The sequence below is a fragment of the Aricia agestis genome, chromosome 9 (assembly GCF_905147365.1).
Source record: "Aricia agestis chromosome 9, ilAriAges1.1, whole genome shotgun sequence".
Taxonomy (NCBI): Eukaryota; Metazoa; Arthropoda; class Insecta; order Lepidoptera; family Lycaenidae; genus Aricia; species Aricia agestis.
In genome coordinates this window covers 954,092-981,172 of record NC_056414.1, presented here as the reverse complement: position 1 = coordinate 981,172, position 27,081 = coordinate 954,092, and the positions used below count along the sequence as shown (strand labels likewise).

The 27,081-nt window shown below is 39.5% G+C and overlaps 1 protein-coding gene across 2 annotated transcripts; it reads right to left on the bottom strand.

Moving 5' to 3' along the window:
* Positions 1–640: 640 nt before the first annotated feature.
* LOC121730415 (chorion peroxidase-like) lies at positions 641–25,767 on the bottom strand. 2 transcript variants are annotated; one of them, XM_042119441.1, is made up of 14 exons: positions 25,683–25,767; positions 19,940–20,077; positions 18,395–18,555; positions 17,755–17,992; positions 9,070–9,284; positions 8,253–8,423; positions 7,862–8,020; positions 7,093–7,308; positions 6,225–6,422; positions 4,634–4,770; positions 4,328–4,495; positions 2,574–2,821; positions 1,510–1,676; positions 641–1,131 (listed from the first exon to the last, which is right to left on the bottom strand). In XM_042119441.1, exons 2-14 carry the CDS (start codon positions 20,068–20,070, stop codon positions 944–946), a joined length of 2,397 nt encoding a protein of 798 aa, XP_041975375.1. In that variant the 5' UTR covers positions 20,071–20,077; positions 25,683–25,767; the 3' UTR covers positions 641–943. The 2 variants fall into 2 exon arrangements, with proteins under 2 accessions (XP_041975375.1, XP_041975376.1); XM_042119442.1 differs by lacking the exon at positions 6,225–6,422 and adding an exon at positions 6,016–6,213.
* Between the last annotated feature and the right edge of the window lie 1,314 nt (positions 25,768–27,081).

Below are 27,081 nucleotides of genomic sequence, written 5' to 3'. Positions count from 1 at the left end.
AACGTTAATTTTTTGCTGTCTGTACTTACACAACGCGCTTGCTCGGTAGTCAAAGAATAATTATTCATTTCTGCAAACATCTATACACAAAAAATAATTCAAGACGTGAGTGGAAGAATAAAGTAAGTAACATGGAAAAACTTCCCGTTTTTTTGCTTAAATGGAGGCTTTAAGGACGGAAAAATAATTTGAAAAAGAAAAACTGTGGATTATAATATGTGTAGCCATCTGGCTACATCAATATATCTATATTAGCTAGGTATGAAGTAGCTGATTTACAAGTTTTATGAAAATAATAAGGGAAGAAATGAGTTATTGTCCGTATGTTACGAAATGTTACTTGTTCGATTCTTCCACTCACGTCTTCAATTATGTTTGTACTCTCTAGAAAACTTAGTTGCAGTAGTAGGTACTAAAGAGATATTGATTCATCGAAAAAAGGCGTCCAACTTAATTTGATCGGGTTACATCAATGGGGGCTACCGTTTTTCTGCTCACTAGTTGGCGCAACTGTCGACTAAGGTCCAAAATATAGCTATCAAAGCCGACTTTATAATCTAGAATCCCATAACTTTTATATAATATATTTTTTTTAATAACTGAATATTTTTTAATACAATTATTATTTCTTTCATTCTCAAAGCATTTACATTGATCGCAAAATAATATTTTTTGGGATAATTTACATAGGAGATCGCTTTTCAACAGGTAAATAGCATAAATAATAATTTGTGTCACGAAGACCGCTAAAACTAGTACAAAATAGACTTTTTTAGACCTCACGCGACACTAGCGCCTCTAGTGGCAAATTCACACGCGGTAGCCTCCATTACGTTGACTTAATATAACCCGACCAATATAGGTTCGCCATTAGTCTATGAATCAATTTTACATCTACTAGGAAATCACTTGGACTAAGATCCTCATCTGAGTATCAAAACCCTTACTGGGTTGGCTCCGGAGTTGGCACCTTCCAGGGTGCAAGAGAAGGTTGAGGCAGCTCCATGCAGTCCACCAGCGGGTTGGTGGGGCTGAGCGCCTCCATGACCCTGGGCTGGGCCTGGTCCAGCAGCACCTCGTTGGCACAGATCACGCTTGCCAGCGTCGTCTTACGGATTTCCACGAGTTGCTCTAAAAAAAGGTAAAAATTTAGTTATGTGGTGGATGGTGCAAATTTGGGTTATTTGGGTTGAATTAGCGAGAAAGTAGTGACAGCTGATATATACCAGCTGCAAGATAGATCCAAATGTTGGTCCTTTTTAGCATGTCTTCTTTTTAATAAACACAGGACCAAGGCCAAAAATCTCAACATCATTCCACATGATATTTTCGCTTTGGGCTTAAGGTTTAGGCAGTTATTGAGAAATGTGTACACTACATACATATGACAGTTGGATGCTGGACGTTTACATAACTACGGTGCTGTGGATCAGCACTTTTAACAACGTTATAATGTTTTCACCAAAATACCCACTTACTACCACCACCTTCAACCACGAAAAGACTCACCCTCCGTAAACCGCACCTCCGGATCGCTGGTCTCATACCAGAACCTGTCTCCTATCTTCAGGCGCAGGAACTGGTCGGCGATGAGACACGTGAAGGTGGGGCCCAGGAGTCGTCCTCGCGGGTTCTCGGCCAGCGCCCCCGTGTATAGGTCTATGTCGTCCACGTGACTGGAAACTCAACGTTATGAAATGCCCCAAAAATACTCTCTTGGTATTCAATGTGGTTGTAACACATTATATGCAAGATTTTATTTTTCAGAGCAGACTACGCCTACCATAGGACGAGTTTCTTTCGATGGTGATATAGACAAAGAGACAGATTGACGAAGGAAATCTCTCAGCTTATTCCTAAAATCTCTCAGTGTTTCTATTCTTATGCATTTTACTTTGATCACGCGAAGCTCTAACCGTTTGGACGTTCAGCCAAAGATCTGAAAGATTTTTTTTCACCCTTAAGTCATCTCCTTTTGATCAATTTTTGACCAAAATTGACCAGGAGATGATTTAAGGGTGGTTTTCAAACTCAATTATGGAATGATAAAAAAGTTTTACCACATCAAGTTCCTATTTCAAACATACCAGCAGATTCATGGCATGAAATATAATCTCCTAAAAGTAAATTATGATTTATGAGGCTCTATTTATAGCAGCCTTTCCCAAAGTGGGCGGTAAATGGGAGCCTTGATTAGAGGCTTTAATTTAAAAGAAGGTGAAACAAAGGGGGCGCCAAATTTTTTTTTCTCAAAGTGGGCGGTAGACAAAATAAGCTTGGGAACCCCTGATTTATAGCATCCGCGTGAACGAGCGGTTTGTCCGCTAGACCGCGAAATCACAAGCAATTGCAATATTATGATGTAATGATTTATTTAAATAACGGCACGCCGCTGTTGGATTTGGATTGTTGTTTAGATACGCTGTTGGATTTTTTAGATAGGTTCATTAATTGCTTGTGATTTCGCGGTATAGCGGCCAAATCCCTTTTTCGCGCGGACGCATATAAATCAAGCCCGAGAGCATTAAACAGTTACTTACATCAATTATTATTCCTATCTAAAACATACTCACCTATAGATCTGCTTGATCCTTGTCAGCGAGACATCATCGAACACCGTCTCAAGGTCACCGAAGTCCCAGGGTCTGCTCAGGCCGCAGTGCTCCCTCCACACGCGGTACGGAGGCAGGCCGTGGTCCCTCCCGCGCTGGATGTTGAGGGACACCAGGTCTAGGCCGCAGGGACCTGCAGGCTTGGCCTGGGTGATCTCGACCATGGACCCGTTCAGCGCGGTGGGGCGCTCGAACAGATGCTCACTTAGCTGGAAGTAGATTTATACTTGGTATCTTTTGTCTTATTTGGAAGAACATGAAACAACAATAAAATAAATAATCCTTTTTAGGAAAGATGAAATATAAGCACTGAGATAATATATTATGTTTGAAATGTTGCTTGTTGGCAATTTTAATTGTGTTTCTTTAGGATTTATTTTGGATTATTAAATAAACGTTATTATTATTATTATTATTATTTAAATATAAAATTAGAATACACAGGATGTTCATGTATGAAATTATATTATATTTATTATTACATTAATACTATTAATTATAATGTCTTATTTTACAGATCGACTTATAATTTATTTTATCGAATGTTAAATTATGTAAAAGATTATCGTTTATCATACATTAAAATTCCGTTCAATGATTGTTTAATGCACGAATTATACAAGAGATGTTCGATAAAGTCAAACTAATATCGTCAGAACTCAGAATTAAAAATACTTGGCCTGCACTAAAAATAAAAAGGATCCTACATGAATAAAAACAAAGAAAAACTTAATTTTCCAACAGTGAGCGAGCTGATGATGATTAATTATGGTTATGAACGCTGTCGATCATGTCAGCTTTTAAAAAAAATTGTGAATGCGACTTGGACTGCGCACGAAGGGTTCCGTACCACTATTGAGCAAAAATAAGAAAAATATGAGTGTTTTTGTATAGGAGCCCCCTTTACTTAATAATTTTATTAAAATTTTATTATGAATGGCTAAAACTGAGTAATTTGTGAAAATTTCAGGTGCCTACCTGTTGTTATCATTAATAAGGAGCAAAAAACGTTAAAAAATCACGTTTTTTGTATGGGAGCGTCCCTTAAATATTAAATTTATTTTGTTTTTAGTATTTGTTGTTATAGCGGTAACAGAAATACAATATAATCTATGAACAACTCTCTAGCTATTACCGTTCTTGAGTTAGAGCCTGGAGACAGACGGACAGACGGACAGACATCGAAGTCTCAGTAATAGGGTTCCGTTTTTACCCTTGGGGTACCCTATAAACATAGATGACTATCGGTCCACTCGTTTGGATGCTACGATGCCATATACACACACGAATATTTGTGCTTTCATCTGGTGTTAAATCAAATGTCTAGCTATTGCGGTTCTCAAAATACAGCTAAGTGGCAGATGGACAGCGAAGCCTTGGTAATAGAGCCCAGTTTTACCCTATGAGTACAGAGCCCTAAAATGCAAAAACTACAGTAATTCCATAAAGACTGTCCTTCCCTCTGTAGCAAGCAGGCTCTAAGTATAGCTTTTCCTCGGAGATGACATTGTAATACCTAATAATCCCTTTTAGCATCACCGTAGTCAAAGTACTCACCTCAGTAGTAACGTGGGGAGCAACAGAATGCAACAGGCTGTTCATGGCAGAGCTCATGGCGGTCTGCCGCCCCTTCTTGTTGTACAGCGTCTAGGGGTTGAAAAGCATCTGGTGTCTGGGAGCATCCCTTTTAGCTCCACCGTAGTCAAGATACTCACCTCAGCAGTAACGTGGGGATCAACAGAATGCACGAGGGTGTTCATGGCAGAGCTCATGGCGGTCTGCGGGCCCTTCTTGTTGTACAGGGTGTAGGGGTTGAACAGCATCTGGTGGAGGTGGACGTAGTTGATGGAGCCCGTGCTAGCATCCGTGTTGCGGATGAGGCCCTGGGTGAAGGGAGTTTTGATTATATTATAATAAAGTCTTTGAATCTTGATGATGCTAATAAAGTCTTTGAATCTTAAAATACTAGATGACGCCGTTGATTATTGTTAAGAAAAAATATAATCGAACAAAGGACTTACAGGTAACAACGTGTGTGCGAATCTGAAAGCAGCAGCTGAGAAGTGGTTAGCGATGGAGGGATCTACCGTAGGGTCGTAACTGTCTGAATATCCCTCTTCTTTGAGAGTGAGGTTCAGAGCAAACATTATGTCATCACCTGAAAGAAGTTTCAATTATTTTTTTTATTTATCACGATATAATGCCATAATTGCTTAGAAACTTCATAACTCTGCATGGAGAATGATTCAGAACATAGATCATATGAATTTTTAAAGTACTAAGTGATGCGCACAACTTCGGCGCGTCAAACGACACGCAAGCGCGTACAAATCGAGAACCGCACATTTTTACGGGATAAAAAGTATCCTATGCTTTATCCTGGGACTCAAAGTATCTCAATACTAAACAGCAAAATCAGTACTGTGGTTTGTCTGTGAAGAGGTTACAGACAGGCAGACACATTTTCGAATCCTACTAGTCCTACTAATCCTCTAATATTATAAAGGCGAAAGTTTGTTTGGATGTATGGATGTATGGATGTTTGTTACTCTTTCACGCAAAAACTACTGAACGGATTTTAATGAAACTTTACAATAATATAGCTTATACATCAGAATAACACATAAGCTACAATTTTAACCGACTTTCAAAATGGGGGAGGTGTTATGTTTGTTTTCTTATATTCAACGATTACTCCGCCGTTTGTTAACCGATTTTCAAAATGTTTCTTTTGGTATATAGGGTATCATCCCAATTTGGTATTATATTCACAAAAGTGGTGATCTGATGAAGGATCCATAAGTAATCGAGGGAACTCCTCAAAAATTATAGGGAAACATGTGGTGACTTCGGTTTCGTGAGAAGTATTCTAAGCATATGCTACCAACAAGTAAGATTTTGCACCGAGATATACCTGGTATACCGTGGTTCGGAAGGTGCTGAGAGAACTCCTGATTCTTTATAGATACAAGTTTGGGAGTTTCGACGTTGTTTTAAGAACAGAAAGCATATGCTACTATGCAAATTACATATTATACCATTTCATAGTCTTTTAGATCGAGACTCGATAATTAAAAAAAATCTATACCTACCTAATATTATAAACCTGAAGAGTATGCCTGCTTGAACGCGTCAATCTCAGGAACTACAGGTCCGATTTAAAAACTTATCTCAGTGTTAGATAGATCATTTATCGAGTATTATATTATCACGCTAAGACTAATACGACCGAAGAAACTCAGGAAAATGTGGGAAAAACGGGGGAAACATTTTTTATGGGAAAATGTACGGTTTCTGTAAAATTCCTAATTTACGCGGGCGAAGCCGCACGGGACATCTAGTTTATAATATTAGTATGGATTTCGATCAGGTTCACATTAGCCTACACTTTTTTGCAGCTCACCCAATATAGCATGCAGTAGCTCGGAGTACGTGATGTCCTGCATCTGCGCGCCGACTATCCGCCTGGACCCCTCGAACACCACCTCCTCCGTCCAGGCCGGGATCAGCTGCTTCAGCTCCCGCGCCAGGCGGTTGTGCTGCCGCGCCCAGATCAGGTGCATCGTGGTCAGGTGCAGGTTCTCACTGGCGCGCTCATCACCTGTTACTCACCCAGTATAGAAGGCAGTAGCTCAGAGTACGTGATGTGCTGCATCTGCGCGCCGACTATGCGCCTGGACTCCTCGAACACCACCTCCTCCGACCACCCCGGGTTCAGCAACTTCAGCTCCCGCGCCAGGCGGTTGTGCTGCCGCGCCCAAATCAGGTGCATCGTAGTCAGGTGCAGGTTCTCGTTGGCGCGGTCATCACCTGAGAAGTAATGATCATCCGTGGTTCTTGACTCTCGACATGGAGGTGACTTTGGCGTTGAAATAGGCGTTAAAATTTAAACAAGAATATTCGTCTAATAACGTTTTGAATGCTGTAAGGGCAAGAATCTCTTACCTACACTTAAATTGCACAATTATAAAATATTTGACTCAATATTTCAATTTATTGATATTATCATAATGTATTTGATTAATGTAAATTAAATTCAATATTATAAATAGTACAAGTACAGTTTCCATGATAATTTTAATGTATTTATGTAAATTATATGTTATCTATGCGCCATCTCTATATACCTATCGATGGGCATCTATTATTGGCCAAATGATTGGTTATTCTGATTTATATTATATTATGGTTAATAAAACATTAAAGGCTTATCGTTCTACCTTGAGCGGGATATTTTATTTTTTAGTGAGTAGGTCATGGTTTTTAAGAGTTCTTTACACCTAATAAACGAGTCCCAATGTGTACTTCTTTTTTTATTTAAATTTTTTAAGTTTGGCACCTAATATTAGATTTATGTACTTCTTGCTTGTTTTCTTTTTTATAAAATATATTGATATCCCACTGTCTATTTTTCATTTTATATCAAATCTCACTATAAGTAAGCACCTCGAATGAAACCAACCATAGCAAAAATGCTCACCAGATTCAAAACAGTATCTGCCCTTAGCGTTCATTTCCACTGTGTTGCAGCCGTCGTTGGGGTCCGTGGACGGAGGCAGCAGCTCCCGCATGCCCACCTTCAGCATCCTCAGCTGCCCAGCAGTGGTCCTCAATTGTGTGGTCTTGAACTCACTAGAACCGTACACGGTGGACCCATCGAGGAAGGCGGTAGCTTGGTTCACTTGTTCCCTAGGACCTAAATGGGTTTGAAGTATCTACTTATAAACTATAAGGTAACTTTAAAAACGCGTTAGAGATAAAATAGCGAATAAAACATCACTCAAATGAAAATATGTTTAGGCGCTATCCTTGTCAAAAGTAAAAATAACATTATTGTTTAAAATCTTCATCTACTATTTAATTGTTTATTGTCGCTGTTAAAATTAATTTGTTCTTTTCTATTATTATAATATTTTATGTAAACTCTAATTTGGATAAGTTTGTACTTTGTAGCATCAGTGTACATACACTGTACACACAAGTCTGAAATAAACATTATTATTATTGAAATAGGTATATGCAAAAATCCTTTTTTTTGCTTCTATTACATGAGACCCTTGCTGTAGTGCAAATCTTACCCTGTATTGTCTTTAGTACTATCAGAGAAGTTGACTCCCAGGCAGATGGGGGACATACGTAGTTTGGCCACGTTACGTCAAACCCAGCAGTCAGATCACAAATAATTGAATTGACGTGGTCCGCCCAAATGAATCAATTTCCTCGATGGTACTTCGCAAAGTTTAAGTTACCATAGTTGCAATTGAGCGCCGGCGCAGATCGCACGAACTCCATGCAGGTGAGGTTGTAGTTCTGGTAGAAGGGGTCTTCCACGTCCAGCTTCACGGGGAAGCACTCCGGGTGAGGCGGTTGAGTCTGGTCGCAACACTTCAGTGCGGTGTTGTTAGCTCCTGGTGATGATTACGATGATGATAAGGAAGCAAAGAAATGAAACAAACCCAATTAACCTGAAATGACTTCAGCAGCAGATGTTATTCACAGTCTAGACGATGTAGTAAAATCAATATGAAGGTTTGTGGATAAATCGTAACTGAAAATTTGTAAATTACTATTATTAAGTCCACTGCTGCTAGGACCAACTATGACAAAGTTATTACAGCGCCCAAAGATTCTTGATCATACCTTTACTCAACGCCGTGGCAGTAATATCGTGGTCAATGAACTGTCCCCAGACCGCCAGCATGACGGTGAAGCCGGAGTCGTGGGCGTACGAGGGACGGTGGACGGTCACGCTCACGTCACGAGCACTCGGCAGTTCCTTCGTATCCTTGGGAAAACGGGGGGAGCTGATACCTGATTGATGAAAGAATTGAGGAAGTGAATATCGGCTGCGTAGCTACGTAGTATGGATGAGCTTATGCCAGATGAAATCAAAAAGGAAGTTAGGCCATTGAGCCTGAGTACACAAAAAGGAATATGAAAACCGGCGTGAAACAGCGCTTGCGCTGTGTCTCGCCGAGTGAGTGAATTTACCGGAGGCCCAATCCCCTACGCCCCTACCCTATTCCCTTCCCTACCCTCCCCTTTTACCCTATTCCCTCTTAAAAGGCCGGCAACGCACCTGCAGCTCTTCTGATGCTGCGAGTGTCCATGGGCGACGGAAGATTGCTTCCCATCAGGTGACCCGTTTGCTCGTTTGCCCCGTTATTTCATAAAAAAAATAAAAAATTATGCAGTTAAAAAAATCTAATTGAAGGAGAATTCGATTGCAGAATACATTATGTAATGTTTGCAAATAGCTATCAAGATTTCAAAGGTAATAAAACATTGTAAAGTTTATTAGTAATGTTCTTATAATTTATAGTGTGGTGTAGTAGCGTATATACTGTAACATCTGAAGAGAGGAAACTTAAAGACCAAAGTTTAACCCATATATCCCCAAGCGGCATGGCGATACCCACGATGGAGGTGCTACACAGCAAAAATTGTAAGAACTTACCATCTCCATACCACGGCGTTTCAGCTCTTCGGAAAGGCGTATTAGCGACGCCCCAAGACAACGGGTGCTGGAGGTTGTTGCAGGAGCCATCTTGTGACCTGTACTTGGTCGGCGGGCAGGGAGGAGGGTTCTCCGTGCAGTAGAATGGCATGTCAGTGAGTCCTTCAACCTTGGGTCCTATGCCTATGCCGTTCCCGATTATCGATGCTGGGGTGCTGAAAATGGTGATGCTGTTAGTTTCTGGCAACAATGACGTCGCCACGGGGGGACAGAGGGGAATCCTTTAGCAGCCTCAGAAGACTAAAAACATGGCATGACGAGTTTACACAGAGAAGTTTTTATTGATATTAGAACCGTTCTTATTACAATCGTCGTCGTGGCAAAGTGTAACGCTTCGTGCTCTCAAATGTAAAAGGCGCATATTCTTTATCCTCCATAATATTGCCCCATTGATGCCCATGATACTTTTTACTCCAGAAAAATGTACGGTTACCTCGCAATTAACGAATTTTAGCGCAACGGAATTGCGGGCACCATCGCGAGTTCTTAATAGCAATACTTCAAAACAAAGATATCAATAATCAATAAAACAATGATCCCAACGAATCAGAAGATCTTATTATTGGAAGTAGGTCTCATAATGACTGTACTTGAAGGTTTTCCTCTAACGGACGAGATTAGTGCTGAGCTAGACACGCGGTCCCACATACGGGTGTCGTAATTCGTAACACCTTTGTCCACCAACAGCTGAACGATTGCTAGTATATCTGGTACATCTGGCATTCAATTTTGTTCTGAACTTGATATTAAAGCCGAGGTCATACATTCTATCGTATTATGTAGCTCATTGGTGTTGCAATGATGAAGTAAAGGTACATTTTTCAGAAACGACGATTACCGAATGTTCGAACAAAACTATCGACGTACTTTATTTTTTATTGTTTTGGCTCGTATCCATATCAATGCTCACGAGTCACGTGTATTATACAGATCTTTCTTCCTTGCGCTTATAGACTATATATTACTTAACTGTCTATTTGCGTAAAGAAAAGAAGTAAATAGCTTTATGACCTATCTCAAATTATTCACCAAATTTCATTCAGCAATCGATGGGTACGAACATGTCATTGGAGAATTTTAAATTTTAATGGAAACGATATTCTTAAGGCCAACAGACTATAAACCGAATTGTAAACCCGATACTTGACCGGTGAAGCCGCGCGGGTACGGTGTTGCGGTCGACTCACGTTACATATACCTAGTTACTAAATAGGTGGGATTAAACTAATCTCATTGCTATTATTTGGGACGATTATATTCGGTTCGATAGTAATCGGCCTATTACTTAATTCGAGTCCCAGTTTGAGGTTATCAGCCTTTTAAGACTTTTTATTTATTTATTTATTTATTTATTTATTCTAAAGGACACCAGCAGTACATGTATTGAACATTACATTTAAAAAACAACACAAGTAGGTTCAATCCCGATACATGCACTTTTATAGGTGACACAACGTTAGCTAAGGTACAAGTTAATCATATTATTCAAGCATAATTAGTACTTACTTAACTAAAATAATTAAATAATCAATTTAACACAGAACTAAGATACTATTAATAATAAATAATCAATAACATTACATTGCTCCTACTAGAAGATAAATTGCTAGCAATAGATAACAACAAAAATTACATTAATTATATTATTGGAATAAGGAAGAGCTTTAAATATTAACAATATTGTAGTGTTTACAGCAACAAAAACCTTAATAGATAATTGTACATTAGTCATAGTTCATAACGTTTGATATAAGAACAAAATGCGCCATGTCTATATATTATATATATATATTTGTATTTTATTAATTAATGTTATAAAATGTCATTACTTTTCTTCTGAACTGGCTATAGGACATACCGAAAATATCTATATCGTCGTCGACATTGGAACAAACATAGCTATATAGTTTGCACATTCGAGAGACTGGAGCTTGTGAGCCTAAATTAGTTCTAGAAGAGAGGCCGCACAGTATGTTAGTAATTGGCTTCCGAGGCAAGTTGTATGGGACTACTAGCGAGAAAAGATTGAGTAGATCGCTGCAAGAGGTAAGGCCGTTCACTATTTTGTGTAGTAGGAGCAGGTCATGTACAGTTCGTCTAGTCTTTAAGCATGGCATTTTAAAAAAGTCTAGCCGTTGTTCATATGGAGACCTGTGAGAAAATCCCGAACAGGAGAATGCCAGTCGCCTGGTGAAGGACCTTTGAATAGATTCAATGATCTGTGAATGAGTCACATATGTTGGGTTCCATATCGAGCTGGCATATTCAAGATGGCTGCGAACAAGATGATTAAACAGTAGAATTTTTGTTTCATAGTGAAAGCCAGATGAATTCCGGTTTATAAAGCCCATCATTCGAGCTGACTTTGTGACAATGGATTCTATATGAGACATATACTTTAATTTGGAATCCAAGATCACACCCAGGTCACGAATTTCCTTTACCTCCTCAAGAATGGAATTGTGCAGGTTATAACTAGATGGATATGGACATATTTTCCTAGTGAATTTAATATGATAGCATTTATTAGGATTCAGTATCATTTTATTAATTACACACCATTCATGAAGACTGTTAAGATCGTCTTGCAGAAGTAAAAGGTCTAGATGGGATCGCACTATTCTATATATCTTTAGGTCGTCTGCGAAAAGGGAGTATTTGCTGTGTTTAATAAAGTGACAGATATCATTTATAAAAAGAGAGAAAAGAATTGGACCCAGGTGAGTTCCTTGAGGTACACCAGATTCCGCTTCGTAGATGTATGACTCGTAACCTCCAACACAAACAAGCTGCGTCCTTCTCTCGAGGTACGAGGAAAACCAATTAAGCAAGGAACCATGAATTCCGCTAGCCTCGAGCTTTTTCACTAAAAGCGCGTGACTGACTTTGTCAAAGGCGCTGGTAAAGTCAGTGTAAACTGCATCGACTTGATGGCCCTTGTCAACCTCCTGCGACAAATATGACGTATAAGATAGAAGGTTTGTTTCGGTAGATCGCCCTTTTCGAAAACCATGTTGGAAGTCGCTTAAGTTGGAATCAATATGAAGAGTGATGTATGGGCATATAACCGATTCAAAAATCTTAGAAAAACACGACAGGATAGATATGGGTCTGTAATTAGTGACGCTGTTTTCATCGCCCTTTTTATGTATGGGTGTAATACGAGCACTTTTCCAGGCTCTAGGAAATTTGCCAGTTGACAGGGAACGGTTGAAGATTATGGCAAGCGGAAGGGCGAGGTGTTTGCAACACTTTTTAATTAGAATTGGAGGGATCCCGTCTGGCCCTGCGGATTTATTTATGTCTAGAGATTGAATCCTCCTGCGGACCTCAGAAACTGAAATAGTTATATTGCCGAGAAATTTTGTGGCATTTGAGGGGAAAGGACTTGGCTCGTATGTATTTTCCTTGGTGTATACAGATGAGAAGTGGGTGGCGAAGAGATTTGCGATTTCAGGTCCGGTACTAGCATTGGTCTGATTAAGGAACATCTGAGATGGTATAGGTGAACGACCTTTTCTCTTGTCTTTGATAAAGCGCCAAAAAGATTTAGGATTGCTATGAATGTTGTTTTCTAACTTCTGTTTGTAATCACTGTAGCATTTTTTATGTAACTTTTGAAAGCGGTTCCTAATTATTTCGTACTCTATTTTATCTCTTGGGTTTTTATATTTCGCGTAGTTCCGCCTTATTTTGTCCTGTTCCGACTTTAGCCTAAGTAGAGACTTGTTGAACCAGGGAGGGTGATGGGAATTAATAGTTTTACGTTTGGGCACGCAATTAGTGATTGCCAGTTGTAATGTGGTATTTAGAATATCGACCATAACATCAACATCGCCTACTCGAGACAGCTTCTGTGGCAAGGAACTACTGTAAAGATGGTTATTGAGTTGATCGTAATCAGCTTTATGAAAATTGCGGACGTCGCTTCTGGCATTAGGCTTTAATCCGCGTTTAGTATTTACTACAGCTGGTAGCGTGACTAGCAGATTGGGGTGCTTAGGGTCTAATTTACTGATGAGATGCAAGGGCTGGGACACCCTAGATTCAGTAATCGTACTAAAAACTAGATCTAGCATTTTATTGTCGATATTAAGGATGTTATTAAATTGAAACAAATTGTTTTCATAGGCAAAAATTTGATAAAGTCTGTTCAAGAGCGTTAGTACAGCTGTTAGGTAGCAAATAATTAAAACCGTCTAACTCCGACCATGTAATAGAACCCAAGTTAAAATCACCTATTAAAACCATGTCATCGACATGACTTGTTACGTAACTAACATTATTTAAAAAACTGCACAATGTATCCAACTGGACGGGTGGGGGGAGGTATATTGCGCAGAGAGCAACTTTTTTTATTTTGTTATTTATATTGATATTTATAATAATCCAGAGGTCTTCACAGCCTGTTTCCCAGTTGTTGATGCGGGTGGAAGTCAGATCACGAGAAACTGCAACCATAACTCCCCCGCCGTCCAATTTGCAACTAGCGGTAGAACAACGATCTCTCCTATATATCTGGTATCTATCAGTGTTTATGAATTCATTATTGCTTATATTAGGATTGAGCCAGGTCTCAGTAAAAACTATAATTTTGTGATTGGTTTGGGATATGTTGAGGTAAACCTCATTAGTTTTGGTTCTAATTCCTCTAATGTTTTGGTAATAAATGTCCATAATGAAGTAAATTGTAAAGACAAAATAATCACTTACATTAAATTAACTAAGTTATACCTAAGAGATATTGTTTAAGCTTGCAAAGTTACGTATGAGTCTAGCTTGGCTGTGTTCATCTTTACGCATGTAAATTCGTCCGCCGCGTACCCAAACAAATTTGTACGCTAGCTCCTTAGCTTTCTTGCGTGTTGCTGCGTGGAGTGATTTGTTAGACGGAGAAAGATGTTCTGTTACAAACACAGGGGTGCTCGGCCCGTCGAATCCAAGGTGGTAGGTGTTTAATTTGTTTTTGGGTTCCTTTTTGTTGTGAGTTGCGATGGCGGCTAAAATAGCGTCTCTATGGCGGGTGCTTGGAAGTTTAACGATAACACTCCGGGGTCTTGTGCTGTCGCGGTTCAGCTTAGCAACTCGGGTAATATTCATGACGTCATTTTCTTGTAGTTGGTAGTTTGTGACTTTTGCTAGCTGGGAAAAGATGTTTATAAGGTTTTCAGATTTACTTTCTGGTATTCCATTGATTTCAATGTTGCTCTCACGCATGTTTTGTTCCAAGGTACAAAGTCTGTCTGACAATTCGTTAACTGTAGATTTCAACTTATCGTTCTCCGATTGAAGCGTTTTTATAACAACCGTTTTGTCCTCTAAGTCTTTCTTGAAGCTTTCATAATATTCGTTAAAAAACGTAAGAGAATCTTGAAAAGTAGTTAATTGTTGACTAATGTTAGTTAATTCTTTTGACACCAGGTCTTTGATTGTGGATTGTAGTGATTTGCCAATTTCTTGTCTTAGGATGTCCCGCAGACGATCTTCGGTGACGTATGGTGAGTTGTGAGTGGTCGCTCCTTTAGCGCGTAATGTAACGTTATTTGAATACTCGTCGTCACTTCCATTCGGATTTGTAGGCTGTCGAATAGGGGTGTTTGAGTTGTCACCGCATTTTCGTTGTGATGTTAAACATTTTGGACATTTCCAGTTTCGTCGGTGATCAGCAGTCATTGAGCGATATTCTTTCAAAGGTATATTAGCACACTCTAAGTCGTATGCTTGATCGCATTTGGGGCATTTTAAATATTCCCGGCTTTTTATGTCGATGAGGCAACCCGAACATTTTTTGGTAGACATGGCAATTATTTTTAGCCGATTATGGATGTTGTGACTGTGAATTTAATGTTGAAAAAAGTGGAGCGCACGCAGGATACGAACCCTCGCTCATACGAATGCGACTGCAGTCCGCTCCCAATTCACCAGCGTAGCTAGCACGGGGTTTCTCAGTCGATTCTTCGGAAGAAAGTAATGGCAGTTTCTTTCCCATGTCTACATATCTTATTCCCGAGCATGGCACCACCCATCGACTTGAGTTTCAGTGGACAAAGACAAGAAACTCTTTCCATAGCAACCATTAAATATGCATTAAATCAACGGCAATTTTTTTTTTTTGACATTAGTTTCTTGGTTCTTTTTTTTAATTATGGCACCTCGGCTATAAAACCATGGCCAGTGTCGAGTAAATGGCGGCAAATTCAAAAAATCGACGTGTAGCAACCTTGTCTATAGCCAGAATTATAGTTTTGATCTACGAAATACGAATAATAAAAACTAAGGAACTTTATTATTCGTAGTTTGTAGATCAAAACTATAATTCCGGCTATAGACAGGGTTGCTATACATCGATTTTTTGAATTTGCCGCCATTTACTTGACACTGGCCATGGTTTTATAGCCAAGTGCCATAATAAAAATAAAAACAGAATCAAGAAACTAAATGTCAAAAGCGGATCGTCATGCTTGACTTATAGATTTTCAAAAGCGAAAGATATCGAGATAGGAAAGAAACTTTTACTCCAATGTTTTTCCGGTAAAACTGTCAAAATTTAGTTTCTTTCGTTTGTCTACGTGCTTGTGCTAGCAATGCAGCAGGATGATGACGTCTATGCGTGAAATAGTTCTATGCTTGTTATGTTTCACTAGACGTTACATAGGGTCATTGACTTCTGGTTTGAGGATACACTTATTTTCACTCTACCTTAAAATTATTTTTAATTAGCGATGTTCACAGCTGATTTAACTTCCAGTTTTAATCACTTAATCACTAACTTCCTTTCTTGATAACAATATTGTGCAGTGTTTATGGACTAAGTATTCGATTAAACTGAAGCACTATTTGAAAAACAGTCTTTAACTATTTTATTAGCGCAAAAAATTACGGAGCTGTTCTAACTTGTAGCTGTGACAGATGACATTTCTCATAGGTTTAGTTGATAGCCACCAACCTTTTTATTCCTCATAGGTTTAGTTGATAGCCACCAACTTTAGGATCGCTTACCGAAACCAGACACAAATTGTTATAATAACTACCAATCAGATGACGCGTTTGATTGCTTGTATACCAATGACGCACCGTTTTATAGCTAATCTACCAATAGCCAGACTTTTTCGACGCGCACCCCGCTCACGCCTCGGCACACCAAACAGACCTAAAAATCAAACATTACCTACGCCTTCCTTTTTAATTTTTGTTGAGCAATCTTAAAGTACAGCAATCTTAAAGTAAAGTACAGTATTAAAGTATATCTTCAAAGTTTTTCAGCCTTTGAAAGCGATACCTAGTTGTATTAAAATATTGACCTGTTTGATAAACTTTTGGAGGACCGGTTGGTCACTCTAAGAGTTCACTAGAGGTCGGAGGAGTAAAGAGTAAAACTCGATTTACTGTGGTGAACTGAAGTGCTTTATTCAACAATCTGTGCGGTTTATATACAAAATTTTTACATTATTATTATTATTACGAAACTGTACAGAACTGAAAAGATTAATTTTGATTGGCTAACAACATTAGAAAAGGACATACAGAAAGGGATACAAAATATTTACAGAAACAAGAAAGAGAAAAAAATTGAATAAGAAATATTTACACGGTTTTACGATTGCCGCGCGGGAAACTGGACGCACCGCGGCTCGCGGCGCTGGCATCGCCCGAGTATAAATATGGGCTCTCGCGGGCCGCGAATTCAGTCCGCGCGTGCATTCCATACCGACGACGTCTCGCTGCCGGTCGCCGCCGTGCCGGTAATAATAAATTGTAGTGCCGCCATTTTGTGAAGATGGAAGCTCTGCAAACGCCATGAATGCTGCGAAGATCCCTCGCTCGACGTAACCTCGATGTGAAGACGCGTAGTGTTGTTGCGAAGAATTCTTATTAGAAAAATGCCTTTTTCAAGGCCGGTTCATGTCCGGTATTACTACACGGACAGCTGTTTCTCTCGTCATTGCGAACGTACGTTCTTTGCAGAGCGATTTTCTTCTGTGTTTTAACTTCTATAACGAACGTATACAAAGACGGCGTGCGTTCTTTTCAGAGCGCGTTGTTTTCTTTGTTTCATCGGCGAACGAACGTAGTACTGCTACAAACTCATGCTTTGAACCAGGTTGAACAATTCGCATTGCTAGTTAACTCAATCAACTGATATCCGTTCGTCTACGATGCACCTAATTGTCAATGCGTCCGAACAATACAGTCTACGGATATAGATTAATAGACAGACAGATCTTAACATTGTACCATCGATGAAATTGATTCCTATGCAATTGACAGACCAACGTTATTTGGTCGGATTATGTCAATTCAATGTTAATTGTGATCTGTCAGCTGGGTTTGACGTAACGCAACCAAACTACTTAGGTCCCCGATTTGCATAGGAATCAACTTCTCTGATAGTACAAGATTAAATAAAGCAAAAAACCTTTTTTTAACTTTATGGTAATAAGTTAATAACTAACAATGTACAAATTTCGAATTACGAAAACCCCACACATTAAGTTTGGATTAAAGTTCTGAAGTCATTTATATCTTCCTTTGTAAATATTGATGAAAATGAGGACATGAATTTGTACCAATGATAAAAAAAGAAAAGCAACCTTAACATCATCAAATCCTTATAAGAAAACTCACCCGTTAATCAAAACCCTGGTCGCCTCCTCCACGGCATACGCGTTGTCCGCCCAGGGTTTGATCACGGAGGAGGTGTACGCCGCGCTCTGGGCTCTGGACGCGGGGGTGTCCAGGTCTAGCGGCGCCAGGACGTCTTCCATTAGCCTCTTCCGCCGGAGCTTCTCTTTGCCCCGAGCTATGGCTTCGGCCAGCTTCTCTTTGGACGGCCACTCGCCTACCCACGCTGGATCTGGTCGGACTAGAGGGAAATGGGAATGTTGCGTCAACGCCATAACGTTACAAACGTAGCCCGGGACATTATTACGAATTTTAAAAAATCTAGCTCGAAAATTTTCAGGTTGAGAGTAAGAAAATTATCGGATCCGAAGTTAAGGCGCTAGTCGCTACTGTAGAACATACGTGTTAAAAGCGCTGAAAGAGTAAACATTTATTTGTGATTTGTATAGGAAAACGCCAAACGCCCGTGCGTCCTGAAGTTTTCGAAACAAAAGTGAAAAAAAAACTCTCACAGAACTTTCACAGCGAACTCTACATAGGGGACCCATACACACCCTAAAGTATTATCACTAAGATCTGTTACATGCTGTATACACACACACACAAACGTCTGGTACAAACACTACATGAAATTGATACTTACAATGTTTCAAAGGCCACGTAATATTCAGTATCGGTGAGATGTCGTCACCCAAGGCCATTTTGAGTGGCCCCCGGGCCTCCATCACCTCGCTCGAGTTGCTGGCGAAGTCCATCATCAGGTTGTACGACACAGTCACCAGCACCACCACACTTAGAAACACACTGTATAAACATACAAATTATGATTACTATGTGCTATGTTCAAGTGTACTTGATACGAGTAGTTGAGTAGACACACACGCCATGCCGAAGATATGCGGCCGAAGTTGTGGCCGATATTAGGTACGTTCCGACGCATTCGGCTGATATGACACACGATAAGAGCCGAAATTACGTTACGCGGCGGAAATTCAGTTGCGTACCTTTTTCCATGTATTCAGTGTTTCGAACGCCGCCGAATTGACGCCGAAAAAAAAACATTACTGTCGAATCGCTGCCGAACTTACGCTCGACTGAAGTTCGGCTGCACGCTATAACGTGACGTAATTTCGGCATGGTGTGTCATCGGTAATTTAAAATAACTTGCAGGCGTAATTTTGCCGACATTCGGCCGCGTATCTTCAGCATGGTGTGTTTAGACACATAGGCATTATTTTGCACTGACTTTGAGAGGACCCTACCTAATAGGGCGGATAGTATATTTTTATTACACTAAAGGGAGTGACAGACGTGCGAGTAAGTACGCGGGCTTATGGCTCGACGATCTTAATCGCCTGTGTGTCAGCAAAGAGCCGTGAGCCTGGGGGCATGGTAATCCGGTGTGAGCGATTCTCGTGTGTCACCGACGCGAGCCGAGTAAGTTCGCGAACTTTAAACCCGCGTACTTTGAGTTCGTACGTCTATCAGACACTTTAGCAAAAGTGGAAGAGGAAGGCGCTATAGTATGATACGGTTTGAAGTTATACTTTTTAGGCTACTTTCCTTTGCAGCTTAGTGATTTACAGTAAAACTGTGCACGTGTTCCATTCGTCATGCCGACCTTTAATCATGCGATGGCACCAGGCGCCCTTGGTGGAAGACATAATATATTTATTCACATCTGATGAATAATTCACACATCTAACGAGCACTTTATGGTTTTAATAGCTTTATTGTCCTGTTTGGATTGATGATAAAATCATTTTATTATTAATTACCTCACTGATTGCTCAAAGTTTAATAAAGATCCTCTTAATTTTTGGAAAGACAAAGATTGTTTGCTCCAAAAAATTTATTCTAAACTTCTAATTAAGACGAATCAAAATCTAATCATTCTTATTTTAGGGCCTGTTTCACCACTTCCTGATAAGGCTATCCACCAATTAACTTGACAGCTGATCAAGTATGGAGAATCTGTCAAAAAAGTTGTGAATAGCCTATTAGGCACTTTATCAGAAAGTGGTGAAACAGGCTTAAGGCCTTGTTGGACTTGCAATTTTGCTTGTTACTAGTAATTTCTCCTGTAGGCTGTATGTACGCTTAGTGGCAATTTCAAGCACTAGGCATCTCCCTTTGTCTATTTAGAGACCCAATCATTTACTCATCGCATTTAAATATGAAAACTCACAATAACACCACGCAGATGATGCACTGGAAGGTCCGGAGTCGCTGCTGGTAGGACTTGGAGACGCTGGTCTCGAAGGTGTATGTCGGCTGCACCAGCGGCGACCGCTCCGAGCTGGGGCCCGCGCGCTGCATGCTCAGCCTGCATCACATTAAATTATTATGTAGATTAACCTTCATTATAATATATTAAACACTAGCAGACCCGGCAAACATTGTTTTGCCATACAAATTATTTCTAGTATCAATTTAAAAAGTAGATAAAAAATTCTCATGAGTAACGAATGTACATACAAAATTTCATTTTTAAACATACGGAAAACCAATGTTTCGTACAATATCCACGAGACAACGGAAATTTAGAAATACAGACAAAACTTGTATTAGGACATTAAAATTTGCAAGTGAAAATCTTCAAAGATATCGGATCTCTATGACCTTTAGCACGGGAGCACTCAATTGTATTTTCTATCTTTTTATTGTTTTTTCTGTTTTTGGGTGTTTGTTTCACCTTGATAGATAAGTCTCAATTAGACGGTCGAAAACATAAGACGTAGTCAGTCAGGTAGGTCGTAGGATAGGTAGGCTTTAAATGAGGCGTAGCTTAGCAGGCATCGCCATTGCTGAATATTAAGGAAGTTTGATAAAAAAATACCTAGTTGTAAATTTCCTACATTAAAAGGAAAATGAAACGTTCAAATCATAAATAAACTGGAACAGCTATAATTGTAATATTGTTCTACGGAAAAAATACAAAAAATATCTTTATAATAATTATTAAGTATTCTAATTTTTAAAAATTATCATATCCATTACATTGTAAATTAATTCTAATATTATAAATGCGAAAGTGTTTTTATCTGTCTGCCTCGTGCCTGTTACTTGTTCACGCCTAAAATCGCCGTTGAACCGATTTTGCTGAAAGTTGGCTTTGAGTCCTGGGAAAGGTCATAGGGTACTTTTATCCTGGAAAATTTACGGTTCATGTGCGATAAATGAATTTTGGCGCAACGGAGTTGCGGGTATTATCTATGGAGTAAATACGACATTTTACTATACTGTACCTACTCGGCGAAACATGGCGGTAGAGGATATTGAAAATGACAAGTTTTTGACAGAGAGTCAATGACCGCTACCGCCATAGTTAGTAGCCAAATTGCAACATGTTGTACTGCAGCGCACACGTCATATCAGAATATTATGGACAGAAACGTTGTCAAACATCGAATACTTTTTTTTGTATACTTTGGCTGCATTCTAGCGTGAAAACATTCCAGTAGGTAGTAATATATTCCTATTCGAGCCTACATACATCCAATAAATCTGTAACTTCTAAACCAAGTCACTGTTGACGTTTCACTCGTCGGGGACAAAACAAAAGTAAGAGCAGTGATTTGTTAGGATCACTAATAGCAGAGGCAATGCACCTCAATTCACCTTGTGCAAGTTAAGTGGGACGGCCATTGCCCCATTATTGACCTGTTTAGTCCCCAGATCGAATTATTACCCAGTACTACTAGTAGTACAGTATTAAAAAAAGTAGAGTTTATGAATTGAATAGAAAAATGAATAAGCCAACACAATTAATAGAGGAAGAAAATAGAGCAAAAGGGCAATGGATGCGACCACGCTTAAGCCCGGCCGCACATTGTCCGAAATTTCTGATCACTGATCAGAAACATTAACGGCCGTTCCCACTATTTGATCTATCTCTGGTTTTGCCCTACTAGAGATAGGAACAGCTCACATTAGACATTAGCTAGACATTAGAGACATTTTTATGTCAATTCAATGTTAGCTGCTGTATGATTGAATATTGGCACAGTATAGCAATATGACATATAATATTGCTATACTATTTGGAAAGGCCGTTAAACGTCGGCCGGACCGCCACACCGCTCACTATCCGAAATTTCCTTCCGGCGAGTTCGAGCTCACTCGGCCAGTACAAAATGGAGGAGAGAACGCGATCCGATTTTATGATCAGAAACATTTGAACATTTGCTACTGATTAAGCCCGGCCGCATATTTTCCGAAATTTCTGATCAGAATCAGTTGAACGTCCGCGCTCTCTTACTTTTTGTACTGAGCCGAGTGAGCTCGAACTCGCCGGAAGGATATTTCGGATAGTGTGCGGGGTGGCGGTCCGGCGAAATTCAACTGTTTCTGATCAGAATTCGGACAATGTGCGGCCGGGCTAAATGTAGTTTTGGTTAGTTTTTCTTTAAGTGATCAGGTTTTTTTTTCATCTAATGCTATTCTAGACATTTGCATACTATAAATGAATTATATACTTAGAACGAGTTGTGAAAAACATGCGGAACCATAAATATATATTTTTAGGTTTGTAATTAGATTAAGAACAATAAAAAGTTGCGATAACTCGATTATTACTAGAGTTAGGGCCTGTTTCACCACTTCCTAATAAAGTTCCGGATAGGCTATCCACAACTTTTTTCACAGATTCTCCATTACTACATCTGTCAAGCTATGTGGTGGATAGCCTATTCGGCACTTATCAGGAAGTGGTGAAACAGGTCATTAACATTTTAATATTTAGTAATCTATACTAATATTATAAATGCGAAAGTATCTCTGTCTGTCTGTCTGTCTGTCTGTCTCGCTTTCACGCCAAAACTACTGAACCGATTGTAATGAAATTTTGTACACAGATAGTCTAAGGCCTGAGAAAGGACATAGGCTACTTTTTAACTGGAAAAGGGGGTTGTAAGGGGGTGAAAATGCGTAAATTTGGTCAAATTAAGTTAGTTCCAAAAACTCAAAATAGATGGCGCCAAGAGTCCCCTAGATCGCGCTATTGCTTGCTCATGCGTATTTCTATAAGAGGTGGTACCATGCTAAGTCAAATTTTTCGATTCTTTCGATTGTTATACACGTTCTATACTAATATTATAAATGCGAAAGTATCTCTGTCTGTCTCGCTTTCACGCCAAAACTACTGAAACGATTGTAATGAAATTTTGTACACAGATAGTCTAAAGCCTGAGAAAGGACATAGGCTACTTCTTACTGGAAAAAGGGGTTGTAAGGGGGTGTTTATGCGTAAATTTGGTCAAATTAAGTTCGTTCCAAAAACTCAAAACAGATGGCGCCAAGAGTCCCCTAGATCGCGCTATTGCTTGCTCATGCGTATTTCTATAAGATGTGGTACCATGTTAAGCTATGTTTTTCGATTCTTTTGATTGTTATACACGTTATTAACTAAGATCTCACCTACCAACTTAGATTAGATATCAAATTCAAAAATAACAGCGCCAAAACTACTGAACCGATTGTAATGAAATTTTGTACACAGATAGTCTAAAGCCTGAGAAAGGACATAGGCTACTTCTTACTGGAAAAAGGGGTTGTAAGGGGGTGTTTATGCGTAAATTTGTTCAAATTAAGTTAGTTCCAAAAACTGGAACAGATGGCGCCAAGAGTCGCCTGGATCGCGCTATCGCTTGCTCATATGTATTTCTATAAGAGGTGGTACCATGTTGAGTTAATATTTAGATTCTTTCGATTGTTATACATGTTATTAAATAACTCACGTACCAACATAGAAATCAGAAACAACAGTCTACCAATAATAAATACTAAATAGTTTATGGCCTATGGGTATTGGCTATTGGGCAAAGCTAAAGTTGTGTAATGCATTATGCAGCTAAGTTGTGTACCGCTAAATAAGCTTTAAAAGGTATAAAAAAGTTTAATTTAAAAAAAAAAAAAACATATTATGTGCACACTACACGGCTGTTTTGGGTATTTTGATTTAAGGGGTACCAGGGTTTTAAAAAGCTTTTGACACCAATTTTATTGACACCGCGCGCTATTAACTGAAGTCCACGCGGACGAAGTCGAGGGCAACAGCTAGTACTTAAATAAATACATAACCAGCTTAATTTGTACATTGCATCTTAATTATTACCGACTTCCAAAAAGGAGGAGGTTATACGTTCGGCTGTATGTATCTTTTTTTTTTTTTTTGTATTTACCCATGTATTTATTAAGAAAGCCACACGTCACAATTTGTGTGACTTGTGGCTTTCAATAACTATAAGTATAATTACGTCGGAGAGCCATGCTTCGGCACGAATGGGCCGGCTCGACCGGAGAAATACCACGTTCTCACAGAAAACCGGCGTGAAACGGCGCTTGCGCTGTTTCGCCGAGTGAGTGAGTTTACCGGAGGCCCAATTCCCTTCCCTATCCTCCCCTATTCCCTTCCCTTCCCATCCCTACCCTCCCCTATTACCTTTGTTGGAAGTTGCTTTCCATCAGGTGACCCGTGTGCTCGTTTGCCCCCTTATTTCATAAAAAAAGTAATATATTGCTTTGGACTTCTTAGTAAATTTATGCCAGAAAGATTTATTTTGGTAATTAATTTAAGAATATTAAATTAATAATATTATAATGTGTTTTGTCGCATTTGACGACGCTTTTATTGTCGTCTCTAAATATTATTCTACAAAACCTTTCAAGACTGCGGAACCCTAAAGTTTCGTTTTAAAAATGTTATAATTATTATTATTAGCCATTAGGTATCTTATTTCCAATGACTGATGACGAACATTAAAAGTAATTCTAAAAAATCATGTTGTAAATCCTCAATAAATTTTGTTTTCAGGATTCGGCCGTAAAAATTGGCGCCGGAATCTGAAAAATTTAAACGGCTGGCACGAAAAAATCTTGAAAACTCCTTAACTTATCTTCTCCGATAGTCAAGCTGCACTTAAAGCACTGACTGAAAGTCTCGTCCAAATTAGTTCTGGAATGCGTTGAGACGTTAAACATGCTAGGAAGGAACAACAACATCTGCCTAGTATGGGTCCCGGGCCACAGCAACGTCCCCGGCAATGAAACCGCTGACGAACTGGCTAGGCTTGGGGCCGAGAGTCTCATATATGGTCCAGAACCAGTCTGTGGTATAACTCCCAGTACCACAAAGCAAGTGCTCAAGGAATGGGGTCACAGACTATGCAGGAAGCAATGGGCTGAGACCCCTGGCCTTGAACACTCCAAGGCACTAATTCCTGACTTCAACAAGAAACAATCAGAATTAGTGCTCACCTTGGGTAGGAACCAATTAAGAATCCTTACCAGAAGCCTAACTGGGCACTGCAAGCTCAACAAACACCTAAACAGAATGGGTATTTGTAACATAACGACTTGCAGATTCTGTGAGGAGGAGGATGAAACACCTATTCACCTTCTCCTCGACTGCCCTGCTCTACTACAGAGCAGGAACAGGCACCTTGGTCGCCACGAATACTCGTCCGCAGAGGAAATTCGTGGCACCAACCCCAACCATATCGTTCAATTTATGAGCAGTATTGGGTTGGGGATGATACTCTAGTACGAAGGAGTCACAATAGATCCTCATGGGTCTCAGTGACGTCAGGGCTACAGCGACCTGCCTTCTTAAAAAAAATAAAAAAAATTGGCCAAGCGCCCCAGCGTCACGAGTTTCCCCATACAAAGGCGAAAAAACCGACGGAACTCGATCAAACGCGTGACCTGGCACTTGACCATTATTTTTATTACATCTATAATTTAAAAAAAACGTACCTATTCATTTTATGTATAAGTATACAATTAAATACTAGTAGGTTTCTCTTATCATAAAACTACAAGTACGTATATTAAAAAAAAAACTTTCTTCAAATTTCACTAGCAGAATTTAAAAGAGGGCTAGTAAACGTTGATTTTTTTTCGAATAGCATTAAAATATTGTATGAACTTACGTGTTTAGTTCCTACTTCAGCACACAACACGACTGTCGGCTGCCGACTTAGTATCAGTTTACCGACTGGCCGCTGTCCCACGTCACTCACCGGCGAACTAACGCACGTTCTAACCTAGCAACTAAGGGTTGACCAGCGACCCGAATGGTTATGCGAAACTTTTTAGTATTTCACTCAAGACAAGATACTAAAATAAAATATTTGCTACTTGCTAACCCTAAATATTTAATTGTAGGTACAATTTTAATTTACGTAAAGTGTACTTATTTGTTTAAATATAATTTGTACACATACTAAACATACTGAACCCAGCAACTGTTTATACGGAATCCTAGGCATTCTAAGTAGATCCGACTAAGAAGTTGAGTGTGCTAACATGAGCACACTTCCTTCAAAGTTTTGAACGTCAGTTAGCAATACTATGTAACCATAACTATATTATACTCTCGCGCTTTAGGGTTCCGCACACATAAAAACCAAAATATATGAGGAACCACAGAGAGATCGTGCCCGAATGTTTTTGGAAGGTGTCTTTAGTCTCTACCTTTTTAGGGTTCCGTATCAAAAGTTTTATCAAAACGGGACCCTATATTGCTAAGACTTCGCTGTCTGTCCGTCTGTCTGTCTCCAGGCTGTATCTCAAGAACCACTATAGCTAAACTTCTGTAATTTCACAGATTGTGTATTTCTGTTGCTGCTATAACAACAAATACAAAAATAAAATAAATATTTAAGGAGCCAAGAGGGCTCTGAAACAAATCAGCTAATTTTTGTGGCTTTTTTTGCTCTATAGTCTATAATCTATATTATCAATAATGGCGACAGCTAGGTACTTGAAATATTCACAAAATCTATTTGTAATGTAATAATCGTAGGAAATAATAAAATTAACATAAAATACTTAAATATATTTTAATGCGGACCCTATACAAAAAATGTTGGCCTATTTTTCTCTAAAATGGTATGGAACCCTTCGTGCGCGAGTCCGATTCGCACTTCACCGACTTTTATATTCAATTTAAGAGCGTTTTATGTTGGCAAGCGACTTCGGCTCGCGCCAACATGTGTTATGCGGTATTCTAATGCAGGCTCTACACTCGCGGTGCGAATTGCGGCCGCGATTCGCGGATGCTACGCGCCATGAACACGACGCGAACAAATACGGCCCTCTGTAACACTTGCAATCTTCGCATTTACATTCGCGCATTTGAGTAAAATGGACGTTGAAGCCACTGTTGCTGCTGCTCTGATGCGGACTCCACACGCGCGGCGCGAATTGCGGCCGCGATTCACGGATGCAACGCGCCGTGAACACGACGCGAACAAATACGGCCCTCTACACTCTCAATCTTTGCATTTACGTTCGCGCATTAGAGTAAAATGGACGTTGAAGTCACTG